Genomic DNA, 26,780 nt, shown 5'->3' with positions numbered 1-26,780 from the left:
GGCCGTTGCCGGTCTTCAGAGAGGGTCCATTCCGGAGCGCGTCCCTTGCGAGGACAAGGCTCGTTCCAGTAGCCATGAGAACGTTAAGGAGGCGCTCAAGACTTTCCTCGTATTCGAGCACTTGGGCGACTTTTCGGAATTGTCTGGGATAGACCTAGATACGGTAGCGGCCGAGCCAAGAAAACACACGAAGTGGCAGGACGGGGTAGAGTTCGCTCAGGGCTCCAGCATCGGTGACTGCGTAGTGCAGTCATACGCCGAAACCGATCCAGTGGCCATCCCGGTGAGCCCTCCTTGCGGGGACGAGGCTTGCTCCAGCAAATCTATGAGGGTCAGTCTAGGGCTGGATACCTTTCTCGTGCCTCAGCACTTGAGGGACTCTCTGACATTGCCGAAAATAGAGAGTGAACTACAAGCAGTGGCTATCTGGAAAGGCGTTCCTTGCGAGGACGAGGCTTGTTTCAGTAGCCCTAACAGTGTAAAGGAGGCACTAAAAACCTTCCTCGTACCAACGCACTTGATCGAAGTTCCGGAATCGCCAAATGGAGTGAATGCCATGGTGGCCAAGCAGGGCAGGAACCCGACGCTCAGAGTTTCTAGTGACACATTCAGTGACCACCTGGCAGCGAAAAATTGGTTCAGGCTGCGGAGGATCAAAAGAGCGAAGTATTCGGCGCATCGAAAAGTCGCGAAAGACGCCACTTCACCGTCCATCGCGCCGAGCCGTAAAGGGTTCGTTGTGGCGATTCAGGTAACGGAGGCGTCGCGAAAGGCTGATAACGACAAGAGAGAGCGCGTCTCTGCGAGTAGAGGTGCGGCGTAAAAATTCAACTGGGCTGAGACATGCGCGTCGGAACTGGGCCAGTCGAATAGTCATTGAGCGGGAGTGCGCTGCGAGAACGAGAAAAAGGGAAAATGACTATTCCCGCGTTTACGGCCTCCCCCTCAGAGACGAGACAGCAAGCCGCGAGCACATGGAGTGATGGTTGACGGCAGAGAGAAATGTAGGTCTCGCATCTCGTGTGCCCAGCATGGCCCAAAGGCTGTCAGTCGGTGACCCATTCGAGCGCGCATTAAGAAAGAGTTATTGTAATTTGAGCGCTTGTATAAGCTCTTTTGATAGTGTTGTTTCATTTTGTAATTAGTACGCAATGCATTTTTGTTAGTTATTAAGAACATCTTACTTTTCAATTTGAATAGTTCGCGTTAGGAAAGCAATTTTTCTTCAAAGCTTTTGCGCGTAGATAGTGTAGCTTTTGTTTTCTTTTATGTTTTAAATAGTGTTCTACGAATTAATTTAGATTAATGTAACCCGGTCAGCAGAGCCCAGTACGTTTCGCTTTAGAGGCGCTGGTACTGGCACGTGGCGCTGACAGAACGAGTAACTCGGCACGTGGCACTGATCCCTTTGTCCATTTCAATCGCTGTGACGAATCCCGTGGTTTAAAATGGCGGCTTTTTCTTTCGTTTTGGTGACTTGTGAATCACGCGCTACGTATAATTTTTGGTTCGGAAGGATGGAGTTGGAGACGCGGGACACGTTTTCGGGGAAGGATCCCAGTTCTTCGAATTTCAACCTCGCCGTACCGTGACCAAATTGACAGTGGTCTTGAGGCCGTTTCGAAAGGGAGGGACAAAGGTGGCTGAAAGTAGCCGACTCATGAGCTATGTCGTTTGTTCGGTGTTTATGCTTCGATAGAGAACATAGCTTTTTGTGTGTGTGGGTTTTAATTTTTGTCTGTTCTGTTCTAAACTATCTCTAATTGTTTATCGTTTGCTTCAGAGCTGCGTGAGTTGCGCCTTTTTGAGCCACGATAAAAACTAAATTGACCAAAACGTTAGGCACACTACCATTTAAACTTGGTCTAGGGTGTGAAATTTAATTTACTAATTAATTTGTTTAGGTTCGTTTGAGCAGTGCTCCTCTATGGCTGCCTTTCTGGCGCTCGCTGGTTCTGACCTCGGTATTAATTAAGTGAGAGGGAGTATTACCTGGCATATCTCGGAGGGGGTTTGGAGAGCTTGCCTTGTCGCTGCTCGGGTGCTGTACGGACTTGGTCACTAAAATGCCAGTTCCGAGCCTACGACCCGCAGCCAACCCTCCCTCCAAGATGGCCTTTGGACGTGATCCTCCTGGCGTGTCCGGGACTTCGAGCCGGAGGTGAGCCTGCTGAGCGGCCAAGGCTTCTTCAAGGGGCACTGATGAGATGCCCCCTTTCGAGCCCTCTTCCTGGCGGTGGACGGGCTGTTGTGATCGGCCGTTCGCCCCGCGACACCCCTCGGTCACGGCTCGCCCGATTATCGTGAAAGGGCCGACGGCCTCGTCGGGGTGGTTCTCGACATGGATGAGTTATGGCCAGCGCGGGAATGCCTCGTTCATGAAAGGTTTCAGCAATTAGCAATGATACGGCTGTCACCTGTCAGCAGCACATACTGGCGTGTCCAAGCCAGAGATGCGCTCAGTATGACCCGCTCAGTATGACCCGGCCCACTCAGTGTGACCCTCTGTGTACGATCAGCGTCGGCGAAAAGCGCGACCTACCTCCGGACTGGTGGGACATGATGTCATCGACCCCCGGGACCGTAATGGGGGAAGTGGCTAAACAAAGATCACACACGGCATAAAAGGAGCTACGGTCAGAGAGGTCAGTGATGAGGGACTACCATTTATTCATCAACTTTTCTGTATTTCTTTGCATTTTCTTGTACTTATGTAAATATATACGTGTTTTTCCAACGTCCTGAATATTGGACCCAGCCTACCGTTCACTCACTCCACGAGAAAAGAGTATCCCACGTCTTCGAACCCCGAGTCGCAACAATATGCATAAAAGCAAGTTGTTTCTGAACACGAAGTTCTAAAAGCAGGATTATCCATTCTTGAATAACCTACGTTCTACGTGCCGCAAATGCACCATGCGCGGTCAAAAGCAGAAATCATTGACCTACAAGATGTTCATTGTACAGATTCTGAAACGCATTGGCTTCGGCCTACCATGGCACGTTAGCATGATGGCAAAATTTCCCGCAGATATTCCATTGTCCGTGGCCATTGGCGTGGCGTGGTAGATTGCGTACAGTATTGCATGCGCGTTCATTTCACGAGCTTTAGTTCCTCCTGTCCCAGCTGGTCACAGGAACATCCGGGAGACCACGGTCCAGATAACGCAGCACAACGAAACACAGAAACTATACTTGCCCGCCCGACGCCTTTGCCACGATAGGAAACCTACGGAGCAACACGTGTGAGCGCGCACGACCATGAGAAAGCCGCTATTGTGGCCCGGTAACATGGCCGCTACAGCAAAAGAAATAAAACAGACAAAAAAGGTGAACCTACTACGTCATTTCCTCCACACTTTTCTCCTAGCGCACGGAGGGCCTCTCCTCAGTTTTCCTTCCAATGTTTTCCAATGTTTGGCAGCAACGCGCAGCCGCGCGCGATCGCGCGGGCTTTCTTTCGAAAGCGATCTGCTGTGGGAGCAGAGACTATGTGGGTGGACGGCTTGTAGCTTTGTGTGGGCTGTGTTCTAGCCGTTCAGTTTGCGTTAAGGTGATAGACATCACGAAGGTCGCATCGCTCACTGCTGCTGCCGCGGTTCCTCATGCCAGCGTTTTGACAGCGAGCGTCAGCGATCATCGAGTGTGATGCGTGCATGTTTGCCTCTGCGCGCTGGTATCATGCTTGTTAATTTACTTGTTAAGCGAGTGTTTAGAAGTTTATACGGTCGATAACAGTACTTTCCTACTTCGGATGACTGTCGACCAATCTGAATTGGTGCTTCGCAGTTCGTGCAAAACTGCGACTTTTTATACCGGCTGCTCGAGTTCGCTACTAGCTCAGCAGCTGATTTTTATGATTCCAGCCAAACAGGGCACAGATAAATCCAAGGTGTAGCACATAACCTCTAAAGCGGCAGAACTCGCAGCCCGCCATGCCGCTTCGAAATGTTACCGATGAACCATCTGGTCTTTCCTGCACGCTCTGATCGCGCGCGCCGGAAGACCGCCGGGGGATCGAGCATTGGCGCCGCGCCCGCTCCGGCCAGCTCCGTGTGGCGCCGCCTCGCTGTGCGTGGGCGCCCAGCCAGTCCCAGTAAGGAAAGGCGAGACCGCGCGCGCTACAACGAATACCTTGCGCGAAGCTTTCGGGAAAGAACAAAGAACATTTATTAGGGTGGGCTTCGATTCAAACTCAAGGCAGCGATACGAAGTAAGGATGTAGTTTTATCGCCCGTGTAAATTTGTAAGCACCCGCTGACTAACTAGAGTAGCGAGCACGGTGTCACGCATGCGCAAGCAACCATGAACACACGTCACTCGATGACCGCGGAAACTCGTTGTCATAATGCTGGAGTGAGGAAGCGCGGTAGCAGCATCGAGCAAATGGGCCTTCGTGCTGCCTCTCGCTTTAACGTGAACTAAGCGGCGAGAACACAGCGCACCCGAAGCTATGAGCCCCCGGCGTACCTAGACTCTGTACTCATCGCACATCGCTTTGGAGATAGGGCCCACGTGGCCGCGCCATATTCAGTAACCGCCTGAGTAAAACGCCCCCCTCCTTCCCCTCCCCTCGGTGCCTTGCACGCGACAGAAGACAGTGCGCTTCCTTCCTGTTTACCTCCCTTGCGCGCGCGAGATTGAGCCGCCGTCGTCGGCTCACCCTCGCACGCTTTCACTCGCACACGCGGCATACGGCACTCGGCAACGGTGTTATGGCCTTTGGACTTCATACGGAACATCACATCGACGGCAGAAATGCGCCTCATTTGTCCATGTAATTTCTATCGCAAGAAAAAGCTGTCATACATGATAATCGAGGATGCTCTGCACACAGATGCTGAACGCCGGTGGGCCGCTTCATCTGAGCAACGTGCTGACCGTGGGCGACGAGCCTTCAGAAGACGACGACGAGAAGGAGCTCCTCCACAAGTACATGACAGAGAACGAGGCTCTCAGGTATTCTCAGCCACGTGTCTTCCGTAAATCGGCGTGCTATCTAGTATTTTACTTGTTGACGTGCCGCCCCATGAAAACAAATAGAAGAACTCGACTGAACTTCAGCGTTTGGCACCCCAATTCCCTTGAATACGTCCAGGAGCACCATCATCGCGGCGCACAAACGCCTAGTAACATGGGTATTTTCATAGTTCGCTGGCTTTGTTTATCACTTGGCAAGTATACTCGCGTTGTGAAACATCGTTCCAGCGCACAATTGAACACGGACGAGAAGAGCAAGACAACACGAACTCCGGGTGTTGTCTTTCTCTTCTCGTCGACGCCGGCGTTCGCGTTGTCTTTCTCTTCTCGTCCGTGTTCAATTGTGCGCTGAAACGATGTTTCATAATGCTAATCACAACCAACTAGCCCAGCTGTCCATACTTAGAAGTATACTCGCATAGTAGACAGGAGTTCAAACACTGCTGAATTCGTCGCCTTGAATGCTTAACAGTTTTCTTATTTAAAGTTTGTTTCTAAATGAGGGCATGAGGAATTGATAAGAGGAAGCTTTAGCTCAGGCCATACTATGATTTATACGTATTCAAACATATGCAAAACGTAGAAATACTTTTGTGAGAAAACTACTTGACCGATTTCTATGTATTTTGTTGCACTTAAAAGAAAATGTTGCATTCTAGTCACACTTGCTTACAGATTTTATATTTATGGCGTAAAGTTTTCTACGCGAATTATCAAGGCTTGGTAAGTCTACAAAAATTTAAACATTAAATTTACAAATCCGCAAATTGCACGAAAAGACGTTACATTCTTATAAAAAGCACCTGTTAGGGCATTTATAACTAACATACTTTATACATGAATTTGCAGCTTATGTTAATATGCTACAAAGCTTACAAGGATTGCGCAGTTGTTGTATTCGCAAGTAACGGTATATTATGGATGCCGTATATTGCATCGATTTTGCGCACTTTAGATACATTATTAGGTGCAGTTTACAGAATTGTGATATCGCTTTTTATTGCTAAGTTACAGAGTGGTAAACGTGGCGCTGGACTGCAACGTAAGCATTCCCATGCTTACGCAACAAAGAAAACCATCCCTCACTCCGTCACTTAAGATGATCGCTTTCATTGTAGGGCCCGCAGCAGCGAACGAAGTCACCTTCGTGCGGCTTCTCGCATTAACGCGAACTAATCGGCGAGAACACAGCGCTCACGTAGCTATCAGCACTCGCTGCACTCTGCCCCCCTCGCAGATCGCTTTCAAGATAGGCGCCCGCGCGTCACGCTTAAACGCGAACTAAGTGGCGACAACACTGCATATGAAGCTATCAGCAGTTGGCGCTCACTGTCTCCATCGCAGATCGCTTTCAAGTAAGGGTCCGCACGACCGCGCCACACGCAGCCGCAGGAGTGCGGTTGATCACAATTCATAATGGTTCGATGCGGATGCATAAGGCCCTAAACAGCCATAATGGCTTATGATGACTGAAACTTCATCAGCGCACGTGGCGCTACCACCTGCAGTAAATTGCTTGCGTCATCAATTCACCTTGCGCCGCCGTCCACAGCAGTTCGTGCCGCCGCAGCGCTGCCGTTTGTACTGGTCGGGTCAAGTTTCATAACACTGATAATGAACCGGGCTGCATAGAAATTAACAAGTGGCACACTGTTAATACGATATCTCCTTTCCCAGATATTAACGCCATAGCGTTAAGGGCCCCGTGTCGCAAAAAATCCAGCGTCGGCGTCCAGTAGACCGTCGCTTCCGCAAAAGTCATTCCAAACGATGCAAACAAAACCACGCATACCCAAACACGTAGACCCTTCCATGTAGTGCAAATTTACTGAATTGAATTTCATGAAATAAAATACGTCAGAAAAATCGTAAAGTACGACTTACACACAATCTACAGACATGCTACAGTTGAATTGTAATTTGAATATACGAGAAAACGTAATTCTGTTACGCGGAAACTCAAACTCCTTTTCCAGCATTTCTACCAATTATAGATCGTCCAAGATGTCCGCCATTCGCGCGCACCGGCGCGCGCTAATATTGGAGGCTAAAGAGCGGCACGCCCGGTTTCTTGCAACACTTCCAGATGGCGCTCGCCTCCGCCACATCGCGGTCCACGCAAGAGGCCGCGTTTCTGCCGGAAAACTCGCTCTCGTGCATAGCGTTCGGCGCCAGCGTTTCCCGGTAAACATTACGGTTATATACGCTGCAGTTGCTGGGAAGCATGATAAGCAGCCAGGGATCTTTGAATGCTATCGCGTTCCAATCTTAAACTCGACGCTTAAGCGTCCTCCAAATGTTTGTTACGATTGAGTGACTCAGGCTTGTATATTTGGAAGTGGCATGGCGCTTGCTTGCTGACTTCAACTGAGAGATGGATTTCTACAAAGTATATTTATATTGTGTTTCTAGTGGCTCGAAAAAAAATACCATACATATCCTAGACGAAGATGGAAACAAATTGGAAGGGAAAGCGGCATTAAATTGCATCTGAAAAATAACAGCCGAATATTTCCAAGTCAATGACAAGGTTTTATTTGAAGACATACAAGCCACATGGAAAAAGAGCAGGTGCTGACAAATTTCAACTGGAAGAAAGCCGAAGAGCAAATTCCTAAGCGCACAGCCACAGGGCTAGACTAGGTTCCCGTTAGGCTGATTATTGAACTAGAACCAAAACGTAAGGAAGCTCTGGTGAAAACGGTGGAAAAAACTTTAAAAGATAGACGAATACCAGACAGTTGGCGACAAAGTAGAATGAAGTTAATTTATAAAGGTAAGGGGGACAGAGATAGAATTCACTCGATAGACCGTTGACCATTACATCGGTAATATACAGGTTAGCAATGCAGGCAATCAAATTAAAGCTTCAAGCATGGGCAGAGAATAATGGCATTTTGGGAGAACTTCAGAATTGCTTCAGAATAAGTAGGCGTTTTGATGATAACTTATTTGTCCGTACTCAGTGTATTGAAATATCAAGAAAAGAAAGCAGGCTGTTATATGTGGCCATTTTAGACATTACAGGGACGTATGGCAACGTAGACCGCAACATGTGGGATATTCGTGAAGGCGAAAGCTTAGGTGACGATTCTCTACAGCTTTTGAGAGAGATTTGCCTAGAAAATACCGTTTGTGTTGAACGGGAGCGGATGAGGAGCGAGGAGAAAGTTGATGTCAACAAGGGACTGAGACAGGGGTGCCCTTTATCCCCACTGCTGTTTTTGATGTACATGGTGAGGAAGTATAGGGCGCTAGAAGGAAGTAATATAGTCTTTAATCTCTCATACAGACAGACCGGTACAGTAGTAGAGCAGCAGCTTCCAGGTTTATTTTATACGGACGATATTGTGTTGCTAGCTAACAAGCAAAGTGATTTGCAACGTCTGGCTAATATCTGTGGTCACGAAGGCAACAATATAGGTTTGAACTTTAGTGTTAGAAAATCAGGTGTTATGGTATTCAATCAAAGCAGTGGACAGACAGTGGCAACACAGGGCCAGGAAATACCTCGGGTAAGAGAATATAAATACCTTGGTATATGGATAAACGAAGGCATTATATATCTGGAAACACAGGAGAAAACAATAACAGTAAAGAGAAAGAGAAATGCAGCCATAATGTAGCACAGAGCACTATGGGGATACAATAGGTACGACGTGCTCCGGGGTATATGGAAAGGTGTAATGGTTCCGGGACTTACTTTTGAAAATGCGGTTGTTTGCTTGAAATCAGGGATACAATCAGGACTCGATGGGAACCAAAGGTCAGTGGGTCGCCTCGCATTGGGCGTTCATGGGAAGACTACAAATGAAGCTGTGCAGCGTGATATGGACGGGACTAGTTTTGAAGTGAGGGAAGCTCACAGTAAAATTGATTATTAAGACCTTCTGAGGAATATGGAAAAAAGTAAATGGGCTGGGAGAATGTTGAGGTATCTGTACAGGAAAAACATTGATTCACAGTGGAGGAAAAGAACTAGGAAGCTTACCAGCAAGTACGTGGCCTGTAGAATGGACAACACATCAACAAAGAACGTCAAGCGGAAAGTCACAGAGGCTGAAATAATCTCATGGGTGGCGGCAATGGAAATGAAACTTGCCATGGGTAACTACTTAAGAGGAAAGAATTAAATCAGGAAAAAAACAGTTTATGATAACTCAAAGGAAAACTCATTATTTTCGAAGCGAGATCAGGATGACTTAGAACACGCACCTATAAAGCGAGATATAAGAAGGAAGAAGAAGCATGTGCTTGCTGCGGTAAAACTAGGGAAACGATGGAGCATGTTTTATTAGAATGGGAAGACATCTGCCCTGCGGTCGATTTAGGCACCACTGGCTTCCTTGTAGCCCTTGGGTTCAGCGAGAGCAGGGGAATAGTAAACATGTCCGTAACAGAGGCGATTGGAAGATTGGTGGAAGTACGAAAACGACAAAAAACGGAGACGTACAAAAGCAACGTTCGCAATAGGGGGTCAGAAAATGTGGTTGTGGGAGTTCATAGTGGCTTTTTTTTAAAGCTTGGGCAGGACATTAGGCAGTATAATAGTAAGAGCTTGGTGGCGCATACCACAGCCCCGTTCCAAAGGGGACGCTCATAACATCCATCCATCCATCCATCCATCCATCCATCGCGGCACACGAAAGAGGGCCCGAAAAGCTTGCCTTCATGCATAGCGTTTGGCGCCAGTGTTTCCCGGTATACCTTACGGTTACATAAGCTGCAGTTACCGGGAAGCGTGAGAAGCAGTCGGGAATCTTTGAATGCTATCGCGTTCCACTCTTGAAGGCGAAGCTTAAGCGCCCTCCAAATTTTTCGATTGTAAGATCGGGACTATTTAAGCATCCTTGCCATGCACTTTACTGCCCATTTTCTCATCTGAGTACTTTCACTCACGTAAATCAATTAGGTTTTCGCCAAAACAAACGTCTTCGTCCCTGTCCGGTAATCTGGATTCCTACAGCCCATGCCACGTCAACGCTGGCCACTTATTATTTAGTTACATCGGAAGGATAGTTATAAGGAACGTGAATCGGCCGTCCGTGGACTATTTAGATAGGATCCCCTGAGCTAAAGCTTCCTCCTAATTAGTGTTGGCTAGTTTTGCAGCCAAAGGAAATGCCAAAAAGTGTGTTACTACTCGTACATAAAGAGGCCAATAACATGTTTTGTTGCGTTCTCTTATAGAGCTTCCGAAGTATTTATTGCGAGAGCAATTTTATTGACACTCGAGGCGCATTTCTACTGACGGCGTTGCCGTCGTCGTGATGTTCCCTATAAAGTCTAAGGGCGATAATACCGTCGCCGCACGCCGTATGCTGTATGCGCGAGTGAAAGCACGCGAAGGGAACCGACGATCGCGGCTCAATCTGGCGCACGCGAGGGATGAAAGCGGCGAGCAAGCACGCCGTCTTCCCTTCCGCGAAAGGCCGCGGGGGGATAAGAGGTAGGGAGGGGGCCGCGTTTGACACCAGCAGAATCTACCTATTTCGCGAGCAGGCGCAAGGGGAACTGAGGCTCGCGGCTCACTCTCGCGCGCCAAAGGGAGTAAAGTGAGGAGGCAGCGTTGGAGGGTATAAGGAGCTTTATTGGAAGGAGACGGGAGTGGCTTCTATTCCGCCAGCAACTGCGTACGGTGGCGCGCGGTCGCCCGCCGTATCTTGAAAGCGATCTAGAGACGGCTCATGCCTTTGTGCGTGCTCGGTTCTCGCCGCTCTTTGCGTGGAAGCGATAGACAGCACGAACGTCACTTCGCTCGCTGCTGCTGCCGCGGTTGCTCACGCCAGCATTTTGACAGCGAGTGTCCGCGGCCATGGAATCTGATGTGTACATGCTTGCCGGTGCGCGCTGACACCATGCTTGTTAAATCAGTCACGGCTCATTCACACCAGGCCGACACGACGCCGCTGACTGTCGGCGACAACGTTTCTTTCCTTCGTGTTAGCGCCTCTGTCAGAATATACCGACGCCGAGCTCTCTGCCGACCGTTAGCAAATTGTCGGCCTGTTTGCAATGTGACAGAGGCGCCGACACGAAGGAAGAAACGCTGAGGCGAACAGTCAGCAGACTGAAATCGGTGTCGTGTTGACCTAGTGTGAATGAGCCTTTAAAAGGCAAGTGTTTCCAAGTTTATACGACCAATAAAACTACTTTCCTTACTGCGTATAACTGTCTACTAATTTGCTGCCGCAATGGATGCTTTGCCTATCGGGCGAAACTGCGGCATTATTTTAAACATTGAATAAAGATAGCTGAAATAAATTGTATGCGTGTAAACAAAGAAAACGCGAGGAAGCGCTCAAGGAAATTCTCGGGAAAACACAAGGGGACTGTCTTTTTCAGGACAAGAATATGCTTCAATAGTAGTTGCTCTTGGCCTAGTTGGTTCTGGCTGAGTGACATAAATGCCGCAGAAAAAGAAACGCTCACACGGCAGTTGAAACACAGATGGGACGACACAGGCGGAAGTACGGACTGATTTATTTCAGGCGCAACCCTGGAATAAATATACATAAAAGCACTTGCGCAGACAGACCCATTCACGCCTGCTGGGACAACCAGCTTTCAAAGAAACTAGTCTCCGAGTTACACAACACTATTGACGTGTCTCTAATGCAATCTCCGCTTAATTTTCTTATATGGAAAGCTTCCAATAATCCCCAAACGGTCTGATACTTGCTCCTGTCGACAACCTTTATCTCTTGACACCGCGGCTCACATATGCAGACCTTGCAGTGCGCGGGCAAATGTGCGAGTTCATTTTTTCTAAATTTAAAGCATGTCCCTGTTTCGCTCATTAAGACTGCGGCCAGTCTGTCCCACATAGAATTTGCAGCACATGAGGGGTATCTCATACACAACTCCGGTCTGGCATTCAGCATAGGTTGTGGCATGTATTTTGCCACAACTTTACCTACTTAGCAGAAGCAAGTACCAGACGTCTCGGGAATTAAGGGAAGTTTTTCATATTAAAAAGACAAGGGGAGATTCAATACAGTTGTACGATTCGGAGATTAGTTTCTTTGGAAGCTAGCTGTCCCAGTTGGTGTGAATGAGTCCTTCTGCGTCTGTTCTTTTCTCCATATTTATTCCAGGGTTGCGACTGAAATAAATCCGTTGGTGCCGCCTATGTCGTCTCACGTGTTTCCTTTGCTTTTCGTGTATGCTTCTTGCGGCAATTGTGTCATTCAAGAACAAGAATGAGCACTTCATATTGTGTGTTCTTCTTTCTTTCTGTCTTTCTTTCTGTCATTCTTTCTTTCTGTCATTCTTTCTTCTTTTGTTTCTTTCGTTCTTTCTTTCTTTCTTTCTTTCTTTCTTTCTTTCTTACCATGAACCTAAGCGCATTTTGCATTAAGATCGATTTATATTGGCGCTAGTGATTGCGTTTCTTTCTGTGTCTATATCACTTTCACTCTACCTGTAACCATGTCATCGTACAAACTAGCAAGATGGCATACTTAAGTCAGCGTTCATGCTTTAAGCAGTTTTAATATTCTATATAATTTTTTCTATAGGACGTTCTCAGAGCAGTCAAATCATAATATTTCGAGACTAAAAAAAAAACAGGTATTGCTAAATATTTTTTGTGATGACTAATTACCTTTAGAGAGGATACGATGAGAACTCGCGATGACGTTTGAAATTAACCTTCATGATGCCATTGTAAGAATTACTCGGAACCGCTACATTTCTCTCGTAGCTGACGTGAGCACCTAGGTTCGTATTCACAAAAATGCTGCCACGTAAGCGCCGTGCGGTTGCATGGTCTCGTTCTGATACCGCAGCAGGCCACTAACGAGGCACTGTTACGTTTTATGAGCAATGTGAATACGGGCCATTGATGATAGATAACGTTACATTGCGGGCACAGTGTGACGGGAGCGCCCTCGTTCGCAGAACCGAGAACGCCACGATGCACCACTTGCGGGAGATGCTGGTGAGGGACCACGAGCTCGTCTGCAGGGAGAATGAACGACTCATCAAGAAACTGGATGCCTTGGAGAAGTGAGTGCACGGTTTCAGCGCTAACTGCATAGATTCATGGCCGAAGTAAATACGATAACGTAGGTGCAAAACAGCGAAGCCGGTGCTAAGTCCGGGATTTGGACGCCATGAGAGTGAAGCTTCAGCTTGAAAGCACTTCGAACGGTAGGCGATCATAAGTACGTTCACACTGTTTTCCTTTTTCTTCTTTTTAGGCAGTGCAAATGTGTATAAAGGATCTCGTTGCGGACAGTGTTATGCTGCGTCTTCCGGTGCATTACTTGAAATGGCTGGCATTACATAGGCGCCATATCTCAATTTTTAGCAGGTGAATTCACAGAGTTTGCTGTTAGCCCCGAGATCTTTGAGTGGCGCACTTTTGCGTGTGACGTCAGTGGGGTTGGACTCCACTGCTCCGCAGCGCGTGCGCTCGTTACGCACGTGACGGCAACTTGAAGCTGTCGGCCGATGTGCTATGCTCGAGTATTTGAAATGTTAGTCGGCAGGTTCGTAGACATTATATACGGAATGCTCTAGAAAACTTTCTTTGCGAAGTCGAGCGGGGTCGCAGTCGTCGCCTCGTTAAGGTTGGATTGCTCCTGGAGTCGTCTGGTAGTCATCGGTGTGTACACATGCGTGCACGGCGGCGGCTTCTCGTCATTGCAGCTAAGTTGTCGTGGCGCACTCGTAATGATTTGTCGGACCTTTTTTGACGATGTATTGCAGACGCTGGCCACCCACAGTGTCTGGGCTGTAATACTGTGTGTCGCTGTGCAGCGCGTGCTGTGTGTTCGGACCCCTAGTTGCTCCGTTTCCGTAGACATCCGAATTTTGTTGCTGCCCAGCGCGTTCAGCATATCACGAAAGCCGTTTGATGCCACTTTCAGGAAACTGCGCGGTCGCTTTGGCGCGTTAATGTATGCACTGATTTAGCCGCATTGCAGCAAAATGCCGTCTTGAACGTCTTATACAAGGGCGGGCAAAATAAAGGTATACAGTCTTGTGCTGCAGTGCTGACCTTCCCAAGAAAAGTTTAAATAAACTTGGTTACTTTCACCGTGATACAGCTCGCCCCGGCGTGTTATTCAGCTCGGCGCAGCCCTTTCTTTCTTTGCTCCTCTCGTGGGTAGTGAGCACATTGTATGGGCGAGGTTCGTCCATCGATGAGAATCAGTGCTACCGCATAACAAGAACAAGTGTCAGCCTTGCTTAAACCATCATTTTCAAAATATTCTTTTTCTATGAACGCGTCATACGTATTGCGGATGTCATACGTATTGATGCCTCCAGGTACCATGTGCGGGTTTATTGACCGGTTGCCTTCACCCAGAAAGGTCACGCACTCGTGACGCCTGCGGCAGAAAGGATGTTCCACATCCGCCGCCAAGGTTTGTGCGTGGTGGCGCTGGCTAACACTCCCAAGGTTAGTTCTAGTAGTAACACATAACTAACCAAAAAAGAGAATCGAAAAACGGCTCCGCGGTATCTCAATTGGCTATAAAGCCTAGCACCCATAATGCGAAGATTTGGGATCGTTCCCGACATGCGGCAAGTTTTTTCATCCACTTTCATTGCCATTAATTTATCATTTCTTTATTCCATTTACTGAGTACAATTAATTTCCCCTATCTTGATCTTGGTGTCTTTGTTGGCTTCTCATGATACGAATAATAATAATCGGGCCCCTCGGTTAACCCCCTTTGTTCTCTTACTAAAACTAGAAATTTGAGAAGCTTAGTGTATCGTGCTTGATAAAGCCAAGAGCATTGGACGCACGTGTTTAAGTGATTGCTGTCACTGCTCATGCTTGCCACCAGCAACTTAACGCGTGCCTTCGTAACCCTCCACAAGCATGTTCCCCTCTCCTGCCTTCACTGAATAAATTCAGCAGCAAATAAACCACGGCGACTTCTTGCTCACCAGCTCACGCTTGATTTGGTCGCATTGCTTGCATGAACGACACGAAACGTGGTATCAGAAGTGCTGTTCGGCAACCGTCGCCAGTGAATCGCAACCAAAAAAAAAACAATGTGGAATTAGTAAAGCCTCCCGAGCCGCTACATCTGAGTTGTGACGTCGCTAGCCAATGGAAGTTTTCAAGCAAAAATTCGAGCTCTTCATGACCGCCACGGGACCGAGAAACAAGTTTCGCGATCAAGCTACGAAGACTGCAGTGCTGGTCAGCCTGGCAGGCAATGATCTATTGGAAATCTTTAACAACTTCACCTTCACCGAAGACGACCAGGAGGAGGACTATGCCACTTTAACCAAGAAACTGTATGGGTACTGCGCAGCGAAGGTGAATGAAGTACACGAGTGCTACATAATTAGGCAACGAGTCCAAGCAGAAGGTGAGCTTTTCGAACCATTCCTACGGGACCTAAGGCAGCTCGCACGATCATGCAACTTCGGCGTTACAGAAGATTCGGTGACACATGACTACACTGTATTTGGAATTAGCGACGACAATGTGCGCGAGAAGCTTCTTCGTGCCAACATTTTGACTCTGGCAAGAGCAGAGCAAGTCTGCAAAGCCACCGAGTTATCAGCTGTACAGCATCTACTCTGGGCGAACAGCGGCAGGTCGACCGTGACGAAACAAGATCGAAGGCAACTTACCAACCCACAGTTTTTCGATGCCGTAGTGTGGTCGTGAGCATGGCCCGAGAAATGGCCCGGCGTTTGGACGAACCAGCCGCAGATGTAGAGGCAAGAAGCGCTATGCAGTGCGATGCAAAAGCAACAGCCATCCACAGGCCGAAGTCAGCATCGATTAAGACTTCACAATTCTCAATGTATTAGTGGACGGAGTTGTGCGCCAGCATGATCGGCTAGTGCAAGCGCGAATGGCCAACAAACCCCCCAACCTGAAGCTGGACACCGACGCACACGCGAACTTGCTGACGCATAGTGTGTGTCGCATCTTGCGCCCAACCACACAGCCAAGGGAGAGCAACGCTGTTTCGTGCTCTGAGGGAGGAATCATCAAGCACTTCGGAGTAGTCAGACTAAAGGTCACTGTAGGCAAGGTGGCCGTCAACGTGGACCTTTTGTCGTCAAACAGCAATAAGCAATTATTGGCCTTGAAGCGAGTGAACGCTTGGGACTCTTCGTTCGGTCGCTCAATGCGATGGCAGCAACAGCTATTGCACAATTCCTGCATGAATACAACGACACCTTCTCTGGCACCGGATGCCTGCAACGGCAGTACAGGATGGTAGTGCGATATGACGCCATGCCAACCGTCCAAATGGTCAGACGCGTGCCCTTCTTTATTTATTTATTTATTTATTTATTTATTTATTTATTTATTTATTTATTTGTGATACCCTCAAGGTACATAATTGTACATTGCAGAGGGGAGGGGCGAGAATACATTCCAAGAGTAAAAAATGCAGGATTAGTTCAAGGAATTTCCAAAGAACAAAAGCAATATAAAAAAAGTAGTAATGCATTCATAACAAATAACAGAGACTTACATAACATGAAAATGCAGAAAGAATACACTTAAACAAGCAGACAATGTTCACAAATAAGTACATAATTATGCCATTTGCCACCATGTCTTATTTTATGTTGATTAGTGCATTCTTAAAACGAGTGGGGTCACTGATGCTTACTAATGATGTAGTTAGATTATTCCAGTCGACTGAAATCCTAGGAAGGAATGACTGTGAGCACGCGAAGGTGTTATGACGGGGTACGTTAACTTTATGTAAGTGGTCACGACGAGCCGAATAATAAGGCGCAGGTTGGATCCAAAGAGGGCGAAGAGATGCGTTGTGGTAGTAGATTTTATGAAAAAGGGAAATGGCGTGATTCTTTTCTATGAAGAGACAATAATGGAATTTAAAGGGTACTCTTCATTAATGTAACACTAGCAGTGCGATGGTATTTAGCTAAGATGAAACGAACCGAGCGATTTTGCACTGATTCAATTTCGTTAATTAATGTGAACTGATGAGGATCCCAAACAGATGAGGCATATTCTAATTGGGGGCGGACGTATGTCGTGCACAACAGCCGTTTTAATAAAACTGGCGCAAGCGAAAAATTTCTCTTCAAATATCCTAAGGAGCGGTTAGCTTTAGATATTACATACTGTACATGCTGCTTCCAAGAAAGATCGCTAGTTATATGAATGCCAAGATAACGGTAGCAGGTAACAGATTGAAGGGGGCAGTCATTAGGGCGTAGGTAGGGCAAGTTGTGTTAGAACGAGAAATCCGCATAGATTTGCATTTATTAATGTTGAGTTCCATGCACCAAGTGAGCCACCAGTTAGATATGTTATTTAAATCGGATTGAAGGGTAGCTATATCAGATACATCAGTCGCTTTTCGATATATAACACAGTCGTCAGCGAATAAACAAATTTGTGAGGAAATGTCATCAGGTAAATCGTTAATATATATTAAAAATAAAAGAGGACCAAGAACAGACCCTTGTGGAACACCGGATTCAACTGGAACCGTGTGAGATGTGGAGTCATTAGTTACAACAAATTGGGAACGAGAAGAAAGGATCGATTGGATCCAGCTGAGTACTCCCGGGTCAATGTTGAGTGCGTTTAGTTTGTGTAGTAGCACTACATGTTTCACCTTGTCAAAAGCTTTAGAAAAATCCAAAAATATGCAATCAGTCAAAAAACCGCTATCAAGATATACATGTAAGTCATTAGTGAAAGTTACCAGCTGAGTCTCACAAGAAAAAAATTTGCCAAAGCCATGTTGACTCTTAGAGAAAAAATTATTTTCTTCAAGAAAGTTGACGAGGTTAGAAAATATGATGTGCTCCATAATTTTGCACGGTACTGAGGTAATCGATATGGGCCTGTAGTTGAAAGGATCTTGAGTTTCGCCAGATTTGTGGATAGGAATAATCTTTGCTGTTTTCCAGTCATGAGGCAAGGATGAAGACAGGTACGATTGTGAAAAAATGCTCTCTAAGATGATAGAGGAATACTCACTAGTAATATTTAGAAATTTCGTCGTGATTTTGTCTATTCCAAAAGAAGACGTAAGCTTAAGAGTGTCTATTATTTTTTTTTTATGCCAGTTGAGTTAAAAAATACGGGATCCATAGAAAAAAAATTGCAGCATGGTAGCCTTGGAAGGTCGTTATCATGTGCTGAAGGAATGAAAGCTTTTATAAATACATTTAAAATCGTAGCGCAGTGCTGCCGAGGTATAGGCTCACCCGAACACGTGCTAAGTGATATGATTTTCGATGCACTACGCTTTACTACATTCCAGAAGCTGCTTGGATTATTTATGAGCATGTTCGGAAGTGTATTTTTGAAAAAAGAAAATTTTGTATTCTTTATCGCAGATGAGCAGGCCGAGGCAGCTTCTTTGTAAGCAGACCATTTAGCCTGGCTTTCCATCCGCTTAGCTGTGCGAAAAAGACGTTTTCTTTCTGTTAGATAGGCGTTTCAAAGATTTTGTATACCATGAAGCATTGTTATACGAAAAAACGCGCCTCTTCGGAATAAACTTGTTAACAAGATCGTGAATTTTTTCTTTGAATATATTCCAGTTTGTATCCAGTGAGCGCTCAGCAACCTTAGGCAGGTTCATCATCATCATCAGCCTGGTTACGCCCACTGCAGGGCAAAGGCCTCTCCCATACTTCTCCAACAACCCCGGTCATGTACTAATTGTGGCCATGCCGTCCCTGCAAACTTCTTAATCTCATCCGCCCACCTAACTTTCTGCCGCCCCCTGCTACGCTTCCCTTCCCTTGGGATCCAGTCCGTAACCCTTAATGACCATCGGTTATGTTCCCTCCTCATTACATGTCCTGCCCATGCCCATTTCTTTTTCTTGATTTCAACTAAGATGTCATTAACTCGCGTTTGTTCCCTCACCCAATCTGCTCTTTTCTTATCCCTTAACGTTACACCTATCATTCTTCTTTCCATAGCTCGTTGTGTCGTCCTCAATTTGAGTAGAACCCTTTTCGTAAGCGTCCAGGTTTCTGCCCCGTAGGTGAGTACTGGTAAGACACAGCTATTATATACTTTTCTCTTGAGGGATAACGGCAACCTGCTGTTCATGATTTGGGACTGCCTGCCAAACGCACTCCAGCCCATTCTTATTCTTCTGATTATTTCCGTCTCATGATCCGGATCCGCCGTCACTACCTGCCCTAAGTAGATGTATTCCCTTACGACTTCCAGTGCCTCGCTGCCTATTGTAAATTGCTGTTCTCTCCCGAGACTGTTAAGCACTACTTTAGTTTTCTGCATATTAATTTTTAGACCCACTCTTCTGCTTTGCCTCTCCAGGTCAGTGAGCATGCATTGCAATTGGTCCCCTGAGTTACTAAGCAAGGCAATATCATCAGCGGATCGCAAGTTACTAAGGTATTCTCCATTAACCTTTATCCCCAATTCTTCCCAATCCAGGTCTCTGAATACCTCCTGGAAACACGCTGTGAATAGCATTGGAGATATCGTATCTCCCTGCCTGACGCCTTTCTTTATTGGGATTTTGTTGCTTGCTTTATGGAGGACTACGGTGGCTGTGGAGCCGCTATAGATATCTTCCAGTATTTTTACATATGGCTCATCTACACCCTGATTCCGTAATGCCTCCATGACTGCTGAGGTTTCGATTGAGGCAGGTTATTATCAAGGAAAAGAGCAAGTTCGTTGTTGATAGCGGTGAAGTTGCCGTTTTTATAATCACGAATGGTTTTAATACTGTTTTGGGACGGTATAATTGCCTGGCTAATGAAGAAATGCAAGACGTCGTGATCGCTCAAGCCGGGTGAGTGTGTAACCTTAGATATGATATCTGTTGATGATGTTAAAACAAAATCTAAAAGAGATGATGTGGTGTTCGTTACACGTGTAGGGGAAGTAACTACGTGAACCAAGTTGAAATCAGCACATATCTTTACAAAATGCTTCGATTCTGCGGAAGTTGTATCTAATAAAGGACACGTGCTTGACCAGGAAATATTCGGGAAGTTAAAATCGCCCATAAGTAATATTGGCGCTCCGGGGAAGCGAACACTTATCTGGCACAAGCAATCTTACATGCTATCGCAAAATGTCGGGGCTGATCATGGTGGTCGGTAACAAACACCGATCACAACCTTTTTGAAATTTACAGAAATGCAGCACCATACACATTCAATGTTAGATGATATGGCTGCTGGGAAACAGTCAAAGCATTCATTAACAGCAATTAAAACACCACCGCCTACTGTGTTAGCGCGATCAGTACGGTAAATATTGTCACGTGGTGGTGACGTTCAAGTACACAGTAGCAATACTGTGAAAGACAAAACGTTTATTGGGCGAACCGGTGCCCACAAATACAGGCGACCGTCGAAAATCTGATCAGCGGGTCAAGCGCGTCGGCTTTTATACAGCAGTCATCGAACGTTCGAGACTAATCGTTGGGACCCGCATGCCTTCCACAATGTTCTACACTATTCGAGTCACGCATACATGCAATCACATTACACATATTGCGGTAAAAGACAGTGTACGGAACCATCGATAACATTCCAGAAACTTCTTTTACATGCAGGCGCGTCCTGCGCTGCGCGATAACATTTGTTAGGCGGCCAAACGTGGTCGCCCGATAAAGATAAGTACACGTGTCATTACCCCCCTCTTAAAAAGCATCGACCCGATGCTGCAAACAAACAAAAGTAATAAAAAAAGAAGCACTCGTAGAAACGAAAACAACAAAATAAGGAAGTTCGTCAGCGTCCATAAAAGGGTTTAAGGCGCACCACGTGGGCCACTTGAGATCGTGCGCGGCGCCGCTGTGAATGCGGAATGCCGTCTGGCACGACCTCATAGTCCAGTGCGCCAATACGTCGGATGACCTTGTAGGGTCCGAAATAGCGTCGCAGTAGTTTCTCACTCAGTCCTCGTCGGCGTATCGGGGTCCACACCCAAACACGGTCGCCGGGCTGGTACTCGACGAAGCGTCGTCGGAGGTTGTAGTGTCGGCTGTCGGTACGCTGCTGGTTCTTGATCCGTAGGCGGGCGAGCTGTCGAGCTTCTTCGGCGTGCTGGAGATAGGTAGCGACGTCAAGATTCTCCTCGTCAGTTACGTGCGGCAGCATGGCGTCGAGCGTCGTCGTCGGGTTCTTGCCGTAAACCAGATTGAACGGCGTGATCTGTGTTGTTTCTTGCACCGCCGTGTTGTAAGCGAATGTTACGTACGGCAGGACGGCGTCCCAGGTCTTGTGTTCGGCGTCGACGTACATCGCTAGCATGTCGGCGAGGGTCTTATTCAGCCGCTCCGTAAGACCATTCGTCTGCGGGTGGTAGGCCGTTGTCCTCCTGTGCCTTGTCTGACTGTACTTCAGAATGGCTTGGGTGAGCTCCGCTGTAAAGGCCGTTCCTCTGTCGCTGATGAGTACTTCTGGGGCGCCATGTCGCAGCAGGATGTTTTCGACAAAGAATTTCGCCACTTCGGCTGCATTACCTTTCGGCAGTGCTTTAGTTTCAGCGAAGCGGGTGAGGTAGTCCGTCACCACGACGACCCACTTATTTGCGGTTATTGACGTCGGAAAGGGTCCCAGCAAGTCCATCCCGATCTGCTGGAATGGTCGGCAAGGAGGCTCGATTGGCTGTAGTAATCCGCCTGGCCTTGTCGGCGGTGTCTTGCGTCGCTGACAGTCTCGGCATGTTCTGACATAACGGGCGACGTCGGCGGTCAGGCGCGGCCAATAATACTTTTCTTGTATCCTCGATAGTGTCCGGGAAAATCCGAGGTGTCCAGCGGTCGGATCGTCATGTAGGGCGTGCAATACTTCTGGACGAAGTCCTGACGGGACAACAAGAAGGTAGTTGGCGCGGACTGATGAGAAGTTCTTCTTCACGAGTAGATTGTTTTGAAGCGTGAAGGAAGATAATCCGCGCTTAAATGCCCTGGAGACAACGTCGGTGTGCCCTTCCAAATATTCGACGAGGCCTTTTAGCTCCGGGTCTGCCCGTTGCTGTTCAGCGAAGTCTTGCGCGCTTATCATTCCAAGAAAGGCGTCGTCATTCTCGTCATCTTGCGGCGGCGGGTAAATGGGTGCGCGTGATAGGCAATCGGCATAGGAGTGTTTTCGTCCGGACTTGTAAGTTACAGTGATGTCGTATTCTTGTAGTCTGAGGCTCCACCGCGCCAGTCGTCCTGAAGGATCCTTTATATTCGCTAGCCAACACAACGCGTGATGGTCACTGACAACTTGAATGGCCTGCCATAAAGATAAGGGCGAAATTTAGCTGTAGCCCAAACGATGGCGAGGCATTCTTTTTCGGTCGTAGAATAGTTGCCTTCCGCTTTTGACAGCGACCGGCTAGCGTAAGCTATCACCTGTTCGACTCCGTTTCTCCTCTGGACTAGAACGGCACCGAGGCCTAGGCTACTGGCGTCAGTATGGATTTCTGTATCGGCGTACTCGTCGAAGTGCGCAAGTACCGGCGGCGACAGCATGCGTCGTTTGAGTTCTTCAAATGCGTCGGCCTGCGGCGTTTCCCACTTGAACTCAACGTCACATTTAGTTGGACGTGTCAACGGCTCGGCAATGCGTGAAAAGTCCTTGACAAAGCGCCTGTAGTAGGCACACATGCCAAGGAATCTACGCACTGCCTTCTTGTTGATGGGTTGCGGGAACTGGGCGATAGCAGCTGTCTTTTGCGGGTCTGGACGGACACCAGATTTGTTGATTACGTGGCCTAGGAACAGAAGCTCATCGTGAGCGAAGCGGCATTTTTCCGGCTTCAGAGTAAGCCCTGACGACTTGATGGCCTCTAGTACTGTCGCAAGCCGCCTGAGGTGATCGTCGAAATTTCCGGCGAAGACGACGACGTCATCCAAATAAACGAGACAGGTCTGCCACTTCAATCCTGCTAACACCGTGTCCATGACGCGCGGGAACGTTGCAGGCGCCGAGCACAGTCCGAATGACATAACCTTGAACTCGTAGAGGCCGTCTTGGGTGATGAAGGCCGTCTTTTCACGATCTCTTTCGTCGACTTCTATTTGCCAATAGCCAGACTTGAGGTCCATCGACGAGAAGTATTTAGCGTTGCAGAGCCGATCCAATGCGTCGTCTATTCGTGGGAGGGGGTATACGTCCTTCTTCGTGATCTTGTTCAGACGACGATAATCGACGCAGAAACGTAGGGTTCCGTCCTTTTTCTTCACCAAGACTACAGGAGATGCCCACGGGCTTTAGGACGGCTGGATGATGTCGTCGCGCAGCATGTCGTCGACTTGGTTCCTTATAGCCTCATGTTCTCGCGTAGAAACTCAATAAGGGCTCCGGCGCAGTGGTCGAGCACGCGCTTCGGTTATTATGCGATGCTTTGCGACTGGCGTTTGTCGAATCCTTGATGACGTCGAAAAGTACTCTTTGTATCGTCGAAGTAAGCTTCTCAGCTGTTGTTGCTTAATCATGGGGAGAGTTGGATTTATGTCGAAGTCTGGTTCGGGAACCACGGTCGTCGGGATACATGCGGCAAAATCCGAGAGGACAAACGCATTACTGGTTTCCAGAATTTCCTAGATGTACGCGATCGTCGTGCCCTTGTTGATGTGCTTGAACTCCTGGCTGAAGTTTGTTAGCAACACTTCAGTTTTCTCTCCATGCAGTCGAGTGATCCCTCTTGCGACGCAAATTTCGAGGTCTAGCAGTAGACGTTGGTCGCCTTCGATGACGCCTTCTACGTCAGCGGGTGTTTCGGTGCCGATTGAAATAACAATGCTCGAGCGAGGCGGGATGCTCACTTGATCTTCGAGAACACTCAAGGCGTGGTGACTACAAAAGCTCTCCGGCGGTATCGCTTGATCTTCCGACAGCGTTATCGATTTTGACTTCAGGTCTATGATTGTGCCGTGTTGGTTCAGGAAGTCCATGCCGAGAATGACGTCTCGTGAACACTGTTGGAGGATAACGGAGGTGGCAGGGTAAGTCCGGTCATGAACGGTTATTCTTGCCGTGCAGATTCCAGTCGGCGTAATGAGGTGTCCTCCAGCGGTCCGAATTTGGGGGCCTTCCCATGCAGTCTTAACCTTCTTCAACTGGGCGGCGATGTGTCCACTCATTACGGAGTAATCGGCCCCTGTGTCGACTAAGGCAGTGACTGCGTGGCCGTCGAGAAGTACGTCGAGGTCGGTGGTTCTTTGTCTGGCGTTGCAGTTGGGTCTTGGCGTCGGATGATCACGGCTGCTTCGTGTTGAACTGAAGCTGGAGCGTCGCGTCGTCAAGTCGTCTTTCGTCGGTGTAGTCTTGGCTTCCTGACTTCGTCGGGACGGCGGCGTGTCGTCATTAGGTCGTCGAGATGGTTCCTTTGTCGTCTTCGTCGGCGAGGGAGGATCTTCGTCAGTTCGACGAACAGCAACCGCACCTCCATCGGTTGCTGCTTTTAGTTTTCCGGATATGGGCTCGCTGACCGGCCCCGGACTGGGCCAGTGTATGGTCGGCGCTGCGGCGAGAGGTAGCGGCCTGGTGATGGCGAACGCGACGGTCGTCGAGAGCTCCACTGAGTAGCGGCGAGGTAGTCGGCGATATCGCGAGGGCGTTCACCTTGCTGCGGGCGCGGAGCGTTGACGGCGAAACCTCGCAGTCCCATCTCCCGGTATGGGCATCGGCGATACACATGGCCGGCTTCTGCGACGGGTGGGCGTGCTGGCGGCGGCGGCGGCGGACGACGGAATTGCGTCGTTGCAGGGCCCTGGCGTGGTCGCGGAGGGGGACCTTGACGGCGCGCGACGGCGGCGTATGTCGTCGCTTCTGGCTGGGGCTGCGGTAATTGTGGTTGCAGCTCGGGAACTCCAAGCGATCGGTGCACCTCTTCTTGCACGATGTCGGCGATCGAAGCCACTTGGAGCTGCGACGAAGGCAGGACCTTGCGCAGTTCTTCGCGCACAATGACCTCCTGAAGGTCGTCGGAATCCAGTCCTTGGATGGCGTATTGCGGCGTGAGCCCCTGGCGGTTATATTGCCGGGTGCGCATCTCCAGAGTTTTCTCGATCGTCGACGCCTCTGCAGAAAACTCAGCTACGGTCTTCGGCGGGTTACAAATGAGTCCTGCGAAAAGTTCTTGCTTGACGCCCCGCATCAGGGAGCGGACTTTTTTCTCCTCTGACATTTCCGGGTCGGCGTGCCGGAAAAGACGGGCCATCTCCTCCGTGAAGATCGCGATCGTCTCGTTTGGCAGCTGCACTCTGGTTTCTAGTAGTGCTTGGGCTCGCTCTTTTCGCACGACACTTGTAAACGTTTGCAAGAAGCCGCTTCGGAACAGGTCCCACGTCGTTAAGGTGGCTTCTCGATTCTCGAACCAGGTTCTGGCGGCGTCTTCCAGTGCGAAATAGACATGCCGCAGCTTGTCGTCGCTGTCCCAACTGACAAAGAATGAAAGTGTCCAAGTCAAGAGATCAGATAGAATTCGCGGAACTGTCAAAACTAAACAACATGAAAATAAAGGATATTCGAAATTATAACGTCAGCAAGACTGAGGTAGCAGTAAAAGTAGACGCAGCCTGAAAACAGCAAGAAGGAAACTAGGCATCGGACAATTAAACCAAGATGTATGCACTGAAAGGTAGGCAAGGTAATATCACTAGCAATCTCGAAAATATAGTAAAAGCAGCAGAAGAATTCTATACTAATGTGTACAGTACCCAAAGGAGCCACGATGCCTCCATTCGAAGTAGTAATAAACAGGTTACAGAAACTCCTTCTATAACTAGCGATGAAGTTAGAAGTGCCTTGCAAGTCAGGAAATGACGAAAATCGGCAGGAGAAGATTGATTACCAGTCGATTTAATTAAGGAGGGTGAAGACATAATGCTTGAAAAACCAGCGGCCCTTTATACAAACTGTCTATCGGCTTCAGGGGTCCCAGAGAACTGGAAGAATGCCAACGTTACACTAATCCACAAAAAAGGAGACGTTAAAGAATTGAAAAATAATAGGTCCCATTAGCTCATATCCGATATTATATAAAATATTCACCAAGATAATCTCCTATAAAATAAGAGCAACATCGGACTTTAGTCGACGCAGGGAACAGGCAGGTTTCGGGAAGGAATACTCTACAATGGATCACATCCATGTCATCAAACACGTAATCGGGTAATCCGCTGAGTGCAATCAGCATCTCCATATGGCTTTTATAGATTACGAAAAGGCATTTGATTCAGTCAAGATACCAGCAGTCATAGAGGCATTACGTAAGCAAGGAGTACAGGATGCTTACGTAAATATTATGGTAAGTATCTACAGAGATTCCACAGCTACCTTAATTCTACGCAAAAAGGGTAGGAAGATACCTATAAAGAAAGGGGTCATACAAGAAACACAATTTCTTCAGTGCTATTCACTGCGTGCTTGGAAGAAGTACCCAAGTTATTAAACTGAGAAGGCTTAGGAGTAAGGATCGACGGCGAATACCTCGGCAACCTTCGGTTTGCCGATGACATTGTTCGTTTCAGCAACACTGGAGACGAGTTACAACAAACGATTAAGGGCCTTACCAGAGATAGTGTCAGAGGGGGCTGCAGTTTAGCATGCAGAAGACAAAGCTGAATAACCGGGCAAAGGAACAAGAGTTCACGATCGCCAGTCAGCCTCTTTAGTCTGTGAAGGTGTATGTTTACCTAGGTCAGTTAATCACGGAGGACCCTGATCATGAAAAGAAATTCATAGAAGAATTAGAATCGGTTGGATCGCATACGGCAGACATCGTCGGCTCCTGTCTGGAAGCTTACTATTATTGAAAAGGAAGGTCTATAATCAGTGCATTTTACCGGTGCTGACATATGGGGCAGAGACTTGGAGACTGA

General features: G+C 47.9%; 1 protein-coding gene across 1 annotated transcript in view; it reads left to right on the top strand.

Moving 5' to 3' along the window:
• The window catches only part of LOC142575075 (kinesin-like protein KIF12), a 769,060-nt gene that overhangs the window by 583,642 nt on the left and 158,638 nt on the right, over positions 1-26,780 (top strand). Inside the window, exons 11-12 of the mRNA XM_075684038.1 lie at positions 4,838-4,959; positions 12,883-12,990. Of these exons, the coding sequence (XP_075540153.1) occupies positions 4,838-4,959; positions 12,883-12,990 (230 nt within the window). The remainder of the gene's footprint in view (positions 1-4,837; positions 4,960-12,882; positions 12,991-26,780) is intronic.

The sequence above is a fragment of the Dermacentor variabilis genome, chromosome 3 (assembly GCF_050947875.1).
Source record: "Dermacentor variabilis isolate Ectoservices chromosome 3, ASM5094787v1, whole genome shotgun sequence".
In the NCBI taxonomy this organism is placed as follows: Eukaryota; Metazoa; Arthropoda; class Arachnida; order Ixodida; family Ixodidae; genus Dermacentor; species Dermacentor variabilis.
Note: the sequence above shows the minus strand (reverse complement) of the source record. Positions and strands in the feature narration are given on the sequence as shown.